General features: G+C 41.9%; 2 protein-coding genes across 9 annotated transcripts in view; both read left to right on the top strand.

Annotated features, from left to right (window-relative positions):
• Positions 1-1,020: 1,020 nt before the first annotated feature.
• Positions 1,021-11,629, top strand: hdgfl2 (HDGF like 2). The gene is made up of 16 exons (XM_086283382.1): positions 1,021-1,275; positions 1,884-1,960; positions 2,468-2,609; positions 2,955-3,164; positions 3,618-3,740; positions 5,673-5,741; positions 5,845-6,025; positions 6,181-6,265; positions 6,391-6,688; positions 6,767-6,900; positions 7,003-7,070; positions 7,197-7,267; positions 7,363-7,464; positions 9,179-9,338; positions 9,448-9,565; positions 10,503-11,629. Exons 1-16 carry the CDS (start codon positions 1,204-1,206, stop codon positions 10,600-10,602), a joined length of 2,010 nt encoding a protein of 669 aa, XP_086139508.1. The 5' UTR covers positions 1,021-1,203; the 3' UTR covers positions 10,603-11,629.
• A 270-nt stretch (positions 11,630-11,899) lies between these two features.
• Positions 11,900-17,807, top strand: part of ap3d1 (adaptor related protein complex 3 subunit delta 1) — a 28,318-nt gene continuing 22,410 nt past the window's right edge. For all 8 annotated transcript variants that reach the window (XM_086281966.1, XM_086281965.1, XM_086281964.1 and 5 more), the window contains exons 1-6: positions 11,900-12,236; positions 15,566-15,661; positions 16,537-16,617; positions 16,831-16,911; positions 17,031-17,138; positions 17,305-17,434. In XM_086281966.1, the coding sequence (XP_086138092.1) occupies positions 12,141-12,236; positions 15,566-15,661; positions 16,537-16,617; positions 16,831-16,911; positions 17,031-17,138; positions 17,305-17,434 (592 nt within the window). In that variant the 5' untranslated portion in view covers positions 11,900-12,140. The remainder of the gene's footprint in view (positions 12,237-15,565; positions 15,662-16,536; positions 16,618-16,830; positions 16,912-17,030; positions 17,139-17,304; positions 17,435-17,807) is intronic.

The raw sequence follows: 17,807 nt of genomic DNA, 5'->3' as shown, positions 1-17,807 counted from the left end.
ATTAATGAAGCTTTCCAAACATCCCACAACTCTATTTCCGGTGCGACAGGGAAGTCTGTTTGACTTAAAAGAATAAAAGTCGAGAATTTAAATAATTCAGTCATTTAAAATTGAGCGTTTAATCAAACCTGAAGACGACTTTTAAATACATTTTGTTGTGAAATAAGTGATATTGGGTATGTGTGAAGCTTGTTGGGATTGATGTGCTTATATTTTTACTTTTAAGAATGTCTGTCTTACTTCGCGTTTCTGTGTTTTACTATTTGAAAAGCATAAATTATAAAGACTCTTTATTGTCATTATACAAGCATAACGAAAATGCAGCCACACCACCCTTACATGGTGCACAAAATTTCAGTAACAGCCAAATATACTGACATGTATACGCATACACATATCCACAGGTTTAAATAGTGATGCAGTGTTTAGTACTATAATCTCACAGCAGAAAGTTCCCAAGTTCAAATCATTTCACACATCCGGGGCTTTCCTGTGTTGAGTTTGCATGTTCTATCCTGGTACACTGGCTTTGCTCGACAGTCCAAAGAGGTGCATCTAAACTGAACACTGAATGTGTGCGTAAATAGTTTTCTGTGTCTATCTGTCCAGGATGTACCATGCCTTACTTCCCATGACAGCTGGGAGATTGGATAAGCAGAAGAAAATGGAGCGATACATACTTCCCCACATATGTATGTAAATGCATGTATGTATTCAAGGATATTGCACGTTTACAGACCATGAAATATGCAAATAATATAGTCATAAGTATATGTCTATAGTATGTAAACATGTGGAACTGAACTGTATAATTTTGCATATATGTATTTAGTTTGTGTAAATTTAAGCTACACTCTTAAAAACAATATTTTCGTGATTTTTTTGTTGGTGGAAAACTAAAATTTGTTTAATCGCGGCCAAAAAATGTTTATATGAAGGAAAAGATAATTTACTCTTTAATTGAGTCGTTTTTTAAAGTCTTTCTTTTGAAGGCTAACTTGGCACCCTGGAGCGGAAACGGTTAGTACGTAGCGTCTGGCTTCACGCAGCTTCTCGCGGTAACGTTAGTATACTGTTAGCTTGGTAGCTAACACCACCGTTTCCAGGTTTCGTGTCGACCTGAAAACATCAAACCGAGAGAGACACAGAAAGACTGCGTATCTTAAACCTTTTTAAACCCAGGCTGTGCAGAAGAGAAGAACAATGCCACACAACTTCCAGCCCGGAGACCTCGTCTTTGCTAAGATGAAGGGATACCCCCATTGGCCAGCCAGGGTAAGCAAGCAACGTTAACAGCAGCAGCAGTCTGAGAGGCGGAGGAGGGGGTGGGCTGCTCTGCACGGGACGCTGTAGAAGGTTCTCTGTAGATGTTCTCCACTACGTTTATGGATACAGACAAACAGAAAGCGTAGGCTTACTTCTGCAGGGCTGACAGGCTGCAGGTGTGCACAGGCCCACTGTCAGCGTATGAGCGGCAAAATTTGCATGAGATGCTCGTGGCCTAACCTACACGGAGACGTTCACCACCCCAGCTAACGTTGTTTTTATGGAGATGACGTTTAAAAAAAAAATTGTGGATTTTTTCCCCCTCCCCTTTTTAAAAACTTGCTGATATTGTAGAGCATATTTCCCTGCGCATTAAAATGGATAAAACGACTATCAGGTTGCGTTTGTTGTTGTTTTAACTGCTAATTGCACAAATGGCCAAGGGGCTGACCGTTGAAGTGGCACATTTACGGGGATTCTGATGAGCAGAAACAACTTTTCGAGCCACAGTTGTGTGTTCAGTCCTGTGTCTGCAAGTGAATGTGTGACATGTCATCTGTTTGCTCTCTTCATTGAAAATCATGCTTTTAAAAATTACGATTATTATTTTTAAACAGATTGAAGATGTGGCTGATGGAGCAGTGAAACCACCTCCTAATAAAATCCCCATTTTCTTCTTTGGGACACATGAAACGTAAGTACACAGAGACTAGAGTTAAGTGTATTTGCAGAACTGTTTAATCTTGGGTGGATGCAGGTGTTGTAAACTTGCACATTGGCTGAAATTCATCAGCCATGTTTACTTTTTCTGGTTAAATTTGGTAGTTCCAGTTTTGAATTTAGGCTCTGGCTCACCTGTTTTTTAAAAAAAAAATCCCTTTTGGTAGAGTGACGTTGGCACATATAACTACTTTGATGTGAAACTACTGTTAATTTGAGTCAGTCTTAGTGCGCAGTATGTTTCCACAAGATGTGTTGACATATTTGAACTGGTGAGACACACCATCTGTTTGACAAGATGGCACCTGCAGTATTTTAATCTGTCACTAGGTGGCACAGTGATCTGCTTCAAAGTCTGGAGTCGAACACCAGCCTTCCTAAACACAAGTATAAACATCCTGTTCATTACTGAAAGCCTGGGACATCAGATTGTTTCCCGTCAGTTTGCTTCACGTTTTCTTTATTTTCTCTGTTTTCAAAGAGCATTCCTCGCACCAAAGGACCTTTTTGCCTATGAAAAGTACAGAGAACGATATGGGAAACCCAACAAAAGGAAGGGATTCAATGAAGGCTTATGGGAGATCCAGAACAATCCACATGCCTCCTACAGCGCCCCACCTGTAGTAAGTCTCTGTCATCTTCCCAAAATCCTGAAGCAGGCATAATTCAGCATGAAATGTAAAAGATACTGGAAGCGCATTTGTTTTTTCATAACCCTCATTTGGGTGATTTTTGTGAGCATAGATTTAGGATCTGCAGGATGTACTTGGTAGCGACTGGTTTGATTCAAATGAATCTACTTTTCCTTCTCATGAAAAATTCCTTGTTCAGACTTGGAGAGACTGTGGCCTGTGTGACCTTCACCAAAGCAGCTACTGTTCTTCACCAGTATCTTTGCTGCTTCTCCCCTTTTTGTCGCCCTGTTCAGATATTTTTCATTATTATATTTTATTGTGTTTTGTCTGCAGCCAGCTAGCTCATCTGACAGCGAGGCTGAAAATGCAGGAGGAGGAAGCGACGAGGAGGACGATGAGGAGGACGCCCCGGTTCCTCGGAAAGCACACACAGGAAGTGAGGTTGATTCAGATTCTGGGAGTGAAGACAGAGGAAGGGGGGGCGGAGGAGGAGGAGGGGGCGGAGGAGGAGGAGGAATGAAGCGAAAGCCACAGGCTCCTAAGGTAATTATACGAGGATTATATTGTTAGTGGATGTGTGTCATTACAACTCGTCCAGTGATTTGATTTAAGATTCACTCCTGTTGTTTTTGATGTTGAGCTTGATTAAAATAAATGGTTTCCTTGGTCACAGTTTGGGCCACAAAGAAGGTTTTTCTGGCACCATACGTGACCAACTACCATCAGCAGCAGCCAAGTTACTGTAACAATTTGTCATTCATGAATAGTTACCGAGAATTTGAAGAGTTGAAAGAAGAGCACACATTTTCTGGTGGCTTTTTTTTTTTTTATAGCCGATGTTGTCGCAGCAGTGACGAAAGCTAAATGAGCCAGAAATTAAGGGATTTGTCTGCATGACTTGAATATTTGAGCAGTGAGATTATTTTTATATCTCAAGTGACCTATAACTGTTCAAATTTTCTGTTTTCTCACAAGTACTTTTTTTTTTTGTTTCAGCGGCCTCCTCCTCCAAAAAAGGCACGAGGCTCATCGAGCGACCGAGATGAAGAAGAGAGTGGATCTCCTTCTGAATCAGAACCCACACCTTCGGAGTCTGACTCTGGGAAAAACAGTGATCAGGTAATAACATGTGCGTACTAGGGCTGCCACGATTTGTCGACTAGTCACGATTACGTCGACTATCAAAATCGTCGACGACTGATTTAATAGTCGACGCGTCGTTTGAAGCTTTGTAAGATCCCAAAAGACGCAGGAATAAGTAGCAGGATTTAAGAGTGTAATAACGGACTGAAACAGAAGATGGCAGCACTGCATGTACAAGGATGCCAGCTGCCGTTAAACCCCGAAGAAGAAGAAGAAGCAGCTGTGTCCCAGAATTCATAGCGCGGCCCAGCTTAGTTTCCAACAATGGCGGCAGCTAGTTAGTTTTAATGTTACTCTTATTATTCTTTCTGGGTCACAAAATAAATGTTTAACGTATTTTCAGGCGAGAATGTAGCTGTGTAAACCTCAAATATCTGCTCAGTTTATCAGGACACCACATATTTTCAAAAGCGCTCCGACGTTTTCGGAGACGTCTGTTACCCACTAGCTCGATAGCTAGCCGGGGGCTAGGTCACTAGCGCGGTGAGAACACCGGACTCCCGGCAAATTGTTTTCAAACCCACCGCCGTCTTTCGCTACTCAGGTTAAATATATATGAGTCACTTAGATAAATTAAAAATGTTGTTGTTTGGCTTTTTTTTTTTTTGTATTTTATTTGTTCCTGAGTAAATCGGTTTGTCTGAGATTAAAGTTATAGTTTTTACACAGCTGAATAAACGTCAAGCAGACAGCTGATTATCAAAAGTGTGAGATGCTGGAGAATATACTCTGGTGTCCTGTTATATTTTAGATAACAAGGAGTTCATTAAACTTCACCGAAACAATCTGCAAATTTCATTAAAATTGAATAAACTATCATCTTGTCTTTATTTTTAGTTAGCACCTTAAACACTTAAAGCTGTAAGCTAATGATAGTTATATAAGAGCAGATGCTGCTGGTGCAATAAGCTGTAGTTTTACGTCCAGTGGATGATGATCTGATTAGTCGACTAATCGCATAAATAATCGGTGACTAGTCGACTATCAAAATAATCGTTTGTGGCAGCCCTAGTGCGTACGCGCGTGATTGTGGAGGAGTCTGATGCTCAAAGCCACTTTTGGTTGCCTCTCATTCGCAAATGGGTTGCTATAGCCGCGTGTTTGATTTGGTAGATTTATTTATGTTGGATGCCCTTCCTGACACAAGTCTCACCACTCAGCTGCCAACTTGGTAGCACCTCTGTAGTCGCTATTTACAAATGAAATGAAATGAATTCACAGTGCATTCACGGGTCTTTGGATGGTGGGAGGAAGCCGGTTAGCACTGTTGCTGCACAGCAAGAAGGTCCTGAGTTCAATTCCACCATCAGGCCGGGGTCTTTCTGTGTGGAGTTTGCATGTTCTCCCCGTGTTTGCGTGGGTTCCCTCCGGGTACTCCGGCTTCCTCCCACCATCCAAAGACATGCAGCTTGTGGGGATAGGTTAATTGGATAATCCAAATTGCCACTAGGTGTGAATGTGAGTGTGAATGGTTGTCTGTCCCTGTGTGTTGGCCCTGCGACGGACTGGCGACCTGTCCAGGGTGTACCCCGCCTCTCGCCCTATGACAGCTGGGATAGGCTCCAGCGCCCCCCGCGACCCTTGAAAGGATAAGCGGAAGCAAATGGATGGATGAAATTAATTTCTTTGGTCATGGTGGCATAAAAACTGCACATACAGAACGACCAGTCAGAGTTTGGTGGGTTTTGCCTCAAAGTAAGGTTTTAAAGCTTTTTTTTTTAGGTGCAAGGTGCAGTAAATTACAGCTTTATATCAATTAATTTCCCAATTTTCTTCCCATTTTCCAATATGGCTTTTGATTGGCCTTTTCAGGGCAGGGAGGAGACAAACCGCTGTTGTGTATTTCTTTCGTGTCTCTCTTATAACGTCTCAGCTGCAAATCATTTGATGTTTGTTTTTCTTCAACAGGATTTTACTCCAGAGAAGAAATCTGGTGGTCGAGGTGTGAAGAAAGCAGGAGGCAGAGGGAAGAAAAAGGTGAACCAGAAGGCCCCGTCACAGAAAGAATTACCTGTCACAAAACTCGGTGTCTTCTCTTTGCGTTTCCAGCTTTCGTTACTTTTTCTCTGTGACCTTGCAGAAGGCTTCGTCCGACTCTGATTCAGACTCTGGATCGGCATCGGAGAAGAAAGTAGCAGACAGCGACTCGGAGGACGAGAAGCCTCGACCGGCTCTGTCTGGTTCAGAATCCCAGTCTGGCTCAAAGTCTGAATCGGAATCAGATCCTCCCCCGCGGAAGGGCCCACAGGCTCGCAAGAAAGGTGCGAGTTTAGTTTTGCTCTTTTATTTACTACAGTTTCATCTACAATCGTAGCGATGCAGATAGATGTTTAGAAGGATGTTTAGAAGCAATTCTTTGCTCGTGAGTTAGTGCAGAGTTTTTCAAAGTCTGTGCTCGTGTCTTTCTGATTCACAGAGAAGCCGGCGCCAAAGCCTCGAGCACGTAAACCCAAACCTGCGCCGGCAAAACGAGCGCCTTCATCGTCCTCCGACAGCGAAAGGTCAGGCTGCTCCCAGGATTCCTTCTTAACGATTTATGCACCACAGGTTAATACAGTAAGAGAAATTCTACTCCATACATTAGCTTGGCATAATTAAGGTTGCCTTGCCCTCCCACCTCTCGCAGTGATAGTGAACCCGACCGCATCAGTGAATGGAAGAAACGAGATGAAGAACGCAGAAGAGAGCTGGAGGAGCGGCGAAAAAAGGAGGAAGCTGAAGAGCTCCGCCGGCTACGTGAGCGAGAGAAAGAGGAGGAGGAGAAGAAGAAAAAAGACAAAGATAAGGCTAAAAAAGAGAGTGACAGTGACAGCAGCAGTAGCTCAGATGAAGGTATAGACGATCACCCGTTGAAGAAGTCCAAGAAACCCCCCCCACCACCTATCCCTGCGCCCTCAGACTCTGATTCTCCGCCACCAGCTGAGGTACGTCTGTTAACATAGAGTAATGTTTTTGCTTTTGTTAAAGAAATGGGATTATACGTGATACTTTCCCATCAAAAGGTAAAGAAGCCACCCAAGAAGCTAGACAACCAGAAGAAAGCAAAAATAAAGAAAGAAAAGGAGAGGAAAGAACGAAAAGAGAGAGAGCTGAAAGAGAAGAAAGCCAGACGGTCAGAGGAGAGGTCCAGAGCGAGGTGAGTGCTCAATGGGGAACAGACTACTGCATGCACAGCTCATCAGGAGGTGGTGATCAAACATTAATGTACACGGATCACAGAGTTTCCTCTCTGTCTTAGGTCCAAGCCTGAAAAGCTGAAACGCAAACCAGAGAAGCTGCCGGAGAAGAAGGTGGAGAAGAAAAAGGGTCAGTGACTCACGCTGTTGGCTGAAAACATGCAGTGTCATTTATATAAGAGAGAGAGACAAGTTCAGTTTTCATTATCAAGAACGGATAAAGATATAATTTAGTACTTTGTGTGTTTATTTGCAGAGCCGTCACCTGGAGAAAGGCTACAGAAGCTTCATACAGATATAAAGTTTGCACTTAAAGTGGACAACCCAGTACGTAACGCTTAAGACGATGATTAATATGGTCACATAAATGTTTTGGGTTTCTTTTTATTCTGGCGTGAAAATTTGGTTTGTGTGGTTTTCAGGACATAGAGCGATGTCTACAAGCACTGGAAGAGCTCGAGGCTGTTCCTGTCACCAGCCAGATCCTACATAAGAACGCTGAAGTTATTGCCACACTAAAAAAGGTGAATTTGTTTTGTATTGCTCCACTGTTCTTTCTAGGTCCACAGCTCCTTTTGGTGTTTAAGCTGGAAAACCTGTGCTAAAATTTACTCAAGTAGTCAAAACGCAACACAAGGTTGGTTGAGCAGTAACTGTTTTGCCCTTGTGTTTTTATTCTTAAACACTTGTAGAGTAACTTTGCATAAGTCACCGTTCACAATAATACTTATTTATTTGACACTGGGCTTTGATGCAGTCTGTCCAAAACAGGGCATTTTGGTTCCTCTGCCTTTAAGCCAGTTTTTAAATATTTGATTGGCTAACTTTAAGCAGTGTGAAGCTTTGGCTCGTAGGGATTACTTACACACACGCTGACATCAATTGTTTGAAGTTTGATCAATTGTTCATGTGTATCCATCTCTGTAAAAGTATGTACATGACAGGGAAATAATAAAAGGAAAGGCAGGAGTCTTTTTTGGGAGACTCATTGGCAACTTTGTTAGTTACAACTTGCTATGACAGTGCTGGATACTCTTCTGCTTTCTAAACCGCCTTACTTCTACATGGCATAGATACAACAAGGCAGGAACTCCAGCAACACTTAAAGGTAAAGAGGAACGACTTTATTAACTGACCAGCGTGTCATAATAACATAGAAACAAATTTGTGTTTAAATAAAGTACAGGAAACAGAAAAAAGGGAAAAATGTTTTCAAATGAACCAATCACACCTTCACGGGTAAACCAGCTGACGTATAACAGGTTGGTATTGGTTAATAGGTTAATTGGTTAAGTCACAGCTCAAGTGGAAATTGGTGAAGTTGTTGCTATGGATATGACAAGGTCGGGTTCATTTCACTGCAGGGCAACCTGCATGTGGCGAATAAAATTTGAACTTGAACTTGAAGGTGCAGCACACGATGGCATCACACAGTTGCTGCACATCTGTAATGCAAATCCTCAGCAGATGTGCTCAAATGGATTGAAATGTGGTGACTTTTGATGACTGTGAACTCAGAAGATGGGTACAGCATGTTCAGCAGCCATATTGTGTGTTTTCTCTGTAAACCATAGAGATAGATGTGTAGGATCAGCAGTTTCTGAAATACTTAGGCAAATTCATTCAGTACCCAAAGTTACTATAGTTAACTAAAACTGTACTAAATATGGAGAAGCTGTATATGGGGAAAAACATTGTAGTTAAAAATAAAAACTGGATTTTTGGAAAGATTAAAACTGAAATTATTGAGAATTTGGAAAACAGAGAAAATATCCTTATGTTTAGTCTTTGTTAGTTTTTGTTAGACCATTAAAGCCTCATCAGGGTTTAATGGTCATGTTTATTGAGACTTTGGACATCTACCAGACTGAGAGTCAACTGCTTTCAAAAGGTTTACTATTTTTGTTGGAATACTTGTACTGATTTTCCTAAATCTTGCCGCTAGTAGATGCCCTCCATACAGTAACAATTAAAAAAACTAAAGTCACTTAAGTGCCTTCTTCTGATGCTCAGTTTGAACTTCAGCAGGTCATCTTGACTGTGTCTGCATGCCTAAATGCGCCGAGTTGCTACCATGCGATTGGCTGATTTAGATATTTGCTTTAATGAGCAGTTGAACAGATGTACCTAATAAAATGTTCAGCAAGCGTATGTTTAGCAATCTACGTGTTTTTTATTTGAACAAATTCATATAAAAAATGTTACCGGACTTATTTGACATGTTTGTGTTCATTTTAGATCCGGCGGTATAAAGCCAGCACTGCAGTCATGGAAAAAGCTAGCGACGTCTACAACAAGTTAAAACTGCGTTTTGTGGGCAAGGCGGAGGTGGCAGCCAAACCTAAAACTGAGAACAAGGAGCCAGAGAATGATGAGGAGAAAGAGACAGAAAACACAGGTAAAAGCACTCGTTTTGGATTTACTAAAATCTGGATTCTACTGTTTTCTAGTGCACTTTCTTTGGATTTGTCTGCTCGCTTATTTAAATCTGATTTTGCCGTGAGCAGACTCCACACCTGTGAATGGGGAATCGGAGCAGAAAAAAAATGACACAGAGGGAGAGGAAAAGCCAAAGTCACCCATACAAGACGAGAACAACGTTGATACGGCTTCAAGTCCAAACAGGTGAGCGTCACACGTAAACCCACCTGTGACAGGATGCGAGCTTGGGTCACATTAGCAAACGAGACACATTTTTGCTATAATCGGATGATGTCATGTATGATGTTTTCAAGCATGCCTGCTCTTCGTTAGACAATTAAACATAGGGAGGGGGGTACCATCTTAAATTGCCTGTGATTGGTCACAGGACCACAACCAATGGGAATAATATCCAATCAGAACTATATCTCATACAGGACAAACAGTTTATAAATAAATAAGAATATGTCAGAATAATCAGAGCCTAGAAAGACAAATAAGGGAAGATAAACATCGTGGCTCAAGAGTTGGGAGTTCGCCTTGTAATCGGAAGGTTGCCGGTTCGAGCCCCAGCTTGGACAGTCTCGGTCGTTGTGTCCTTGGGCAAGACACTTCACCCGTTGCCTACTGGTGGTCAGAGGGCCCGGTGGCGCCAGTGTCCGGCAGCCTCGCCTCTGTCAGTGCGCCCCAGGGTGGCTGTGGCTACAATGTAGCTTGCCATCACCAGTGTGTGAACGTGTGTGTGAATGGGTGGATGACTGGATATGTAAAGCGCTTTGGGGTCCTTAGGGACTAGTAAAGCGCTATATAAATACAGGCCATTTACCATAAACATGTGTCAGGCAACGTCTAACAATAAAACTCGATACATTTGGTTGGACACACATGAAACCCACTCACTCGTTCACTATGTGTCTGCTATATAAAATAAATTAAATTGTATGAAAGGTTTTTGAAAAGCACGCTACACAAAGTATTTAAAGACACCTTCGGTAAGAGGTCTTATGGTGCCGTCAGGTTATGTGTAGGAAAACTCCTAAAGAGGCGCCTGCATTGTTGGATGCGTGATATTTACTAAATAAACATTATCGGGCGTAATCTTGTTTTACGTGTATTGTTACGACTCTGCGATCCTCTTCAGGCGAAGCCCGGACAGCTCGGCCGAACAGCAAACGCACACGTACGAAGAAGAGGACAACTCGATCTCTGCGGAGACGGAACAACCTGCCGCCGAGAGCTGAAAGCATCCCTCACCGACCACTGCAGTGGACCAAGTGCTAAAAGATGGTGGCCTCTGTTTAACATGACGCAGTGCTGCTGGCCCAACAACATTGCAACACACACCCAGCATTTCCTACCTTATCTGTTACTTCATTGTTCATGTTTTAGACATTTTTGTACTCTAACCATACCAAACCAGAAAAGGCCCATTTTTAGTCCATTTGTTCATCACATCAGAAACGACATGCTTATTAGTGAGCTAGATAACGGCACCACGCAACACTCGTTGGTTTCCGAGATGTACTTTTTCTTTTCTACGACACTCTGGCCGTCCTGGATCCTCACTCCAAACTCCCGCCAGCTCCTGGCTGCTTTCTTCTTTCTAAAATCTGAACTTTGGTCTTTCATACTGTGTGTATGTCAAATGATTACATTTTTAGCTCTTCTATATAGAGCGGGGTAATATGAGATGAAACTGAATCTGATGAAGAAAATGGGAAGAAATGAGTTATGCTTTTTTGTGTGTATGTGTGTGTGTAGCTCTTACATCTGTTGGCTTCTTTCTTTTTCTTTTTTTTTATAAAGCCTGCAAAACATCACAAAGGCCTCCTATCTGTGTGTTTGCCATAGTGGGAGGGGTAAAATGCTACTTGTCTTTTATGTTAAGTATTTTTTTTAATTCTCTGGTCTTGACCCAGTGAATCCAGTCTGAAATGTAAAGAGTCACTTAAAACTGTTTTCTGGTTGCGGTCCACCTACTGTTTTTATAGCCTCGTTTTCAGATAGATACAGTTTTGTCTAAAAATAATAATCTATGTGGAGTTAAACACCTTGTACTCTCCTCTCCCCTAGTGTCTGCTTAATAAATGGAATAACGCACACATTAAAAACAAAAACTGCCCTTAAAAGCTAATGAGATCTCATGTAGCTGCAGCCTTTTTTTTGACATGTTTTTTTTCTGTCATGTGCATACAGCCGGTGTTTTTAGTGCTATGTAAATTGGTAAAGTATTTCTATCACTAGACTTGAATAAAAATATCAGCATGGTTTTGGTTCTACTACATTTTTTGGTGTTTTGACCTGCCACATTGACAGTCGTTAGTGAGTCATTATTCTCACATGCTACACTGACTGTGTTCTGATAAGTGGTTAAAATATCAGTGGAGTTGTTTAACTTTTTTAGGATTAAGAGAATAAACCTTCTGGCTCACAACAGACGCTAAGTGGGGAGGACGGGGTGGGTGGGGAGGACGAGCCCTTTAACTCAACTGATTCTCACATGAGAATCTCGCATAATGCTCCAAGTCAGCTGACTTTAGACGCCATTTTGTCAGCCATTTCCTACACCGATCCACTGCCAGCGTCTCTGCACAGCACAGGACGGCCCCGTCTGGCCTCAACTTCATCTGCCCGGGCTCAGTAAACAGCAGCGGACCCCGCAGCACATCACGGCACCCGGGTGGATGAGACACGGTGTAGCGCGTCGGTCGGCACCCCCTAGATCTCTGCAAGGCGCTCGGCCCCGCAGGACAGAAGCGGTACAAAGTCGCAGACAGTCATGGCTTTGAAGATTGTCAAAGGGAGCATCGATCGGATGTTCGATAAAAATCTCCAGGATTTAGTACGTGGCATCAGGAATCACAAGGAAGATGAGGTAAAACGAGCAAACCGTGACACCGGGGTGTTTTAAGCTTTACGTTCATTAACGTTTTTATAAGTCCAGCACACACACTGTGCCGTTACCGTTATCGCTGACCAGCGGGCTAGCGCTGGGTAAGTTAACGTTAGGTAGGCTGGAAAGCTAGCGTTATCGTCAGCGGCTAACGCCGCTGCCTTGCTGGCTGGGTGGTAAACTGTCCTTTGCTTACTAACATGTTATTGGTTGCGACCTGTTACTGAGTCGGTAGAAACACAACTTCTCGGGTTTTAATAGAAAAATGCTGCCAACGTTACTGACAGCTAGCTAGTCTAGCTAACAGGCAGTTAGAGGAAGCATCTCGCTAGATCATTAAAGTTTACCAGTAGATTACTCACCGAGAGCACACCAGATATGCAGATATTTAGGCTCTTGTCATTTATATTGTGAGCTAAAGGCTTTTTACTGTCAGGCCCGTTTGGTGAGAAGTATATGCAGTCACTTATTTGAGTTGACTTTGCAGCCACTTGGCCTCTGAATGAATGCTGTGATGAGTTGGTGAAGAGAGGCCTAATGTTTCGAGGGTTAGCTTAAAAATTCTAGTTGTAACTATTCTGGATTCGCAGATTAAATCTGAGCCTTTATATAATCTCGAAATGAGTCATCCAACATGTGCCGTGAAACGGCTCCTCATCCCTGCCACAGAGCTGTGGGTGATGACAGGCTCATCAAAGCATCTTGCTTTGAAGGGGCAGTCAGAGGGTGTGTGTGGGGGTTAGCCATCTGTTAACATCTGTCACATCATCCTATCTCTCCTATAAGCTCTGCGTTGGCTGCATCTAAACATATTGATGCTGTGAAATGCTATGTCAGGTAGTAAGGCAGGGTGGGTATGAAGTAGAGCCAGATACTGATATTGGCCCGTCTCAGACAAGATGCTTGGAGTAATTCGGAAATAGTCATCACACAGTTTGTCGAGCAAAATGCTCCAATTCTGTTGTTTACAATACTCTCAGGACTGTCTGCAGCATATTTATGAATGTCAGTCTGTCCAAGTTTCCACCAGTGCATGGGGAGGCTGCCATCCTGGGTCCAGCAGCCAGATCTTTTCTTAACTTTTTAACTAGTTTGTAAAATTCATAAACAAACAATAAGCACATCATATCCCTATTTTATCTATAACTCTAACATACCATATACATTCTGGCCAGAATACAGTATATCATACCATACCATATATACCATATCATATATGTTTGTTACACACTATATATGTTTGGGGGTTTTGTTTAACTTCCTTAAAAACTACATTGACTTTGGCTCCGTTATTAGGTGAACTATTCACCTAAAATCTGCCAAATCAAACATGCACAGCAAACCCTTTTGAACAATGGAGCAGTTCAAAGTAGCTTTTACTGTGAAGCACGATCCCTGATTGCTTCAAGCTGTACTGCTGTGTGCGCGCACCTACATCGTTGCTGTAGGGAAGATGCCAAATGTCAAGGTGGCACGTCTGACCTCAAGACTACTTTGAGATTTGATTTCTTCTCAGTATTGTTCAGCTAGAAGCACTAAACCGGCTTTATAGATGCTTTACTTTTACATTATATTACTTGTATTAAGACACAAATGCTGTCTGTGTCTATATTTGAGTTTTTGGAAATGGAAAAACAAGCATGTGGGTCAGTTTTGTCGTTCCAGGACGTTAGCGTTTGATCTCTTGCTTCGCTGTATAGTCTGAGCTGTTCACCAGTGGAAACCCAACCCAGGCAGCCTAGATAAGGTGGTGGTTACCCAGTCAACAGTGGGCAGTCTGCTAAAATATTAATACGCCTCTGTGTGTACTCTGAAGTGTGTGCCGAATATCCCACAGTTTCTCTGTTTGTTTTACACATGTGTGCAGAGTTTGTGCAAAGTTTCTGCATAGTTCATTCATTCACTGTCTCTCCCACGTCTTTGGAACAGCATCTGTATTGAATTAAGGTGTGAGGATTGGAAGTATGAATTTTACTCGCCTTTGTGATAGTGATCAGATTTTAAAAAGAATATAGCACTAGTTAGTTTCATCTAAGCCCAGTCATTCGTTTCTTGGAGCGTGCACGCCTTCAAATATATCTCCACCCCAGTATGTGTTACTGGCAGGAAGGTTGTCTGTGTTGGCCTTATGTCAACTATTTCAGTTATTTAAATTGGTTCTGGATGGATAACTGAAGAAGATTGTGATGGAGAAGCACTCTGTATATGCGTATGTCTGTTTGCTGATGGTGTGTTCAGGCCTTCACTCTTGATCGCTACAATTTCTCCAGGAGCGGGAGTAGCAGAGCGTAGTGTCCCCCCCCCCCCCCTCTAACACCACCTCCTGTCACTGTGCTGTCTCATGACTGCACACACATGACCAGCACACTCTCACACACTACAGAGCTATATGTGTATGTGTTTGTTTAGCAAGGTTGGTCCTTTCTATAATGGTTAAAAAAAAATTGACCTCAGTTTGTTCTGCACCGTTGAATGAAATGTGCTCCCAGTATTTTAGGAGAACTGATGTGATTTAGCAGTCATTATGAGAGTTGAGATTTCATTGTTATTCATTTTCCCAGAAATGGTTTTCTGGGAAAAAACTAATTTATTTAAAGATAAGTGGATAGATGGATGGATGCTTTGATAAACAGATATATAGATGATGGTGCTACTGATGCTAGCATCCTACAACATAATAAATACAATTGAAGATCTCTTTAACTGTGTAATTGTAGTAATAATGATATATAAAAGTGGCTGTTATTATTTCTTAATGTTTTTACGTTGAGTAGGATTTTTTTTAAAATTTAATTTCTTTTAATTGTTGGTCATTATAACTGAGATAATGTTTTCGTGGAAGAGAGAGCTGAGCACACCTCATTGTTCATTAGTATGGGTGGTGGACCGAAAACATCTAGCAGATTTGAAAACGGATAAATCCACACGGCAAACAGCTCCAGTGTAAGGGTTTAATTTGCTGTGTGATGTCCCAAATTAATGGTAACTCTCTATTCATCACAAGTTTGAGTGTGAGCTTTGTGCACGAGATGAATGTATTTTCAGAACTGTTTATCAAAATATATTTATACCTGGCCCTGTAAATACCTACATACATCAAGCCACATGTGATAATCTTGTAGGTTAGTGGTAGAAAGAAAGAAGCAGTTAAACTTGGGAAAAACACTCATTCAGTTCTTGGTTAGTGTCTTGGAAAGCGACAGCAGAAAGATCAGAATTTTCCAGCCTGCTCGCAGCCTCCCTCTCCAGATATCAGTCCACCTAATCTGATCTGGTGTCTGTTGTTTGCCCTCTCCTTTGTCTGCCCCCAGGCCAAGTACATCTCCACATGCATCGATGAGATCAAACAGGAGCTCAAGCAGGACAACATCGCTGTCAAAGCCAATGCTGTGTGCAAGCTCACCTACGTAAGACCTCTCACCCGCCACGGATTCACCGACTTTGTCTGTCAAATCTACTCTCTCTCTCACACACACACACACACACACACACACACACACACACACACACACACACACACACACACGAGCTATTGTATACACCTGTCAACATAAGCCCACCATGTGGCTTCGTTGTGTTGTAGCTTAGTAGCAAGTTATGCTGTTGTACTTTTCTTTACAGCACACCTAAAATTAACAAAGGAAAAAACGAAAAAACACAATAAAAAGAGGAGACTCTGTTTATAACAACTACTTAGTTGTAGTGCAAGAATACTTGGCATATATTTTAATTCACAAATGAATCCTTCATCTGTCCTAAATCAGCTCCACTAGCATATTGTGACATATTTTGTTGACATGCACACAATGGAAAATTGCGACTTGCTGTGACACTGTAGATGAAAACCACACAAAAATCTGTGGTTAGTATCTTTTCTACCCAAACAGAAACAAGCTGAGTCAAATAAAGCCTTATTTCCTCTTATACTTTCATCAGATCAAATGGAAGTGCTACTATTTCGCAAAGTAAAGTAGTGCATTTTTACAAAAACACATTCAAGGCTGTGTGTGTTTCTTGTTTTTGTTAAGATTAGTCACCAAACGTCGAGCAAGTGACACTTACTGAGAACATTGTCCAATTCCCGTTGAAATGAAATTGCTCTGTCTATTTATAGTCAAGGTACACATTTAGATTTAGATGTCTTGTTGTGGCCGGCATCAGTATTCACTTTGAGAGCTTTCAGCCCAAATCAATTATTCTCTCTCTGTACCTCGCCGGAGCAGCTTAGAGCTCCCCCTCTTCCTTTTAGTCACAATCTATGTCTGTCTCCTCTATGTTGCAGCTTCAAATGCTGGGCTATGACGTCAGCTGGGCTGCTTTCAACATCGTTGAAGTCATGAGTTCCTCAAAGTTCACGTACAAGGTAAGTCTGGGATGTCAGGATTGGTCGTGGAAGTGCAGGACAGAGTAATGCAAATGGAAAGGAAGATGCACACCCAGAATTTACAAAGTGATGTAGTCACAGCTGAGTGAGCTGTATAAGTGGATCTCTGTGGTGCTGCAACAGGCTGACGAATGTTTGTAGTAATGTAATATAATAGCAGTATGTTCTTTATGCTTGCTTGCTTTCCTACAGAGGATTGGCTACCTGGCAGCCTCACAGTGCTTTCATGAGAACACAGACGTCATCATGCTGACAACCAATCAAATTCGAAAGGTCAGCGATGCACATGTTTTGTGAACTCTGTAAATATCTCCTTACTGTTAGTTTTCCCTCAGCTAATATTTTCTTTCTTTTTTGTTTTTCTTCCTATTTTTTTAATCTATTTCTCCCAGGATCTCAGCAGCCCCAACCAGTATGACACAGGTGTTGCCCTCACTGGTCTGTCTTGTTTTGTGACCCCTGACTTAGCTCGGGACTTAGCTAATGACATCATGACATTGGTGAGTAAGTCCTGAGGTGTACCCACATGACTTCTGCTCTTTTCTCTTTTTCTTTTTTTGCTCGTTACCATTTACTTCAGTCAAATAAGCTGTCATTCCAGGGTTGTTGTTTTTTTTGTTTTTTTTTACATCTTTAAAAATGTGTATTTACTGTCTTCTACTGCAGATGTCCCACACTAAACCTTACATCAGAAAAAAAGCTGTGTTGATCATGTATAAGGTGTTTCTCAAGTATCCCGAGTCCCTGCGCCCAGCTTTTCCCAGGCTCAAGGAGAAACTCGAGGACCCAGACCCAGGTATCAGAAAACACAGTATTTATCCAGTCTGCTAGGGAACGTTTGTTTCTCATTTCCGCTCATGAAAAAGAGAGATCATTTGCTGGTTTTTCTAGTACATTTGATTTGTGCCCCATGTCCACAAACCTTTTGTTTTCACTGAGCTTTAATAGACACAGCTGGAACTTTTGGGGCCTCTGTGTACATGAACCGAGCGCCACATGATATTTTTTTTGGTTAAAATCATACTCTCAGATTTGGGCGATGACTGTCTTTTTTTTACTAATCACATCGTGAGCCAATCAAGCTTTTCCTAAGTTCATTTGGAAAAAATTACAAAAGGTACAGAAAAATTTGGACAGTGTTATTATTTTTAAGGTGCTGTTTTTAAGTA

Source organism: Aulonocara sp. 'chitande type north' Nkhata Bay, linkage group LG23, assembly GCF_057382095.1.
Source record: "Aulonocara sp. 'chitande type north' Nkhata Bay isolate Kocher_YH1m ecotype deep benthic linkage group LG23, A_spYH_male_GT1.1, whole genome shotgun sequence".
Taxonomy (NCBI): domain Eukaryota; kingdom Metazoa; phylum Chordata; class Actinopteri; order Cichliformes; family Cichlidae; genus Aulonocara; species Aulonocara sp. 'chitande type north' Nkhata Bay.
This window is presented reverse-complemented; position numbering and strand designations above follow the sequence as displayed.

What these genes read in the sequence shown, in the direction of transcription:
- hdgfl2 (XM_086283382.1), top strand. Translation starts at nt 1,204, where the DNA reads ATGCCACACAACTTCCAGCCCGGAGACCTCGTCTTTGCTAAGATGAAG. An exon ending in GAAAGCCACAGGCTCCTAAG is followed by an intron (nt 3,165 to 3,617) that starts GTAATTATACGA and finishes TTTTTGTTTCAG; the next exon opens with CGGCCTCCTCCTCCAAAAAA. An exon ending in CTGGGAAAAACAGTGATCAG is followed by an intron (nt 3,741 to 5,672) that starts GTAATAACATGT and finishes TTTCTTCAACAG; the next exon opens with GATTTTACTCCAGAGAAGAA.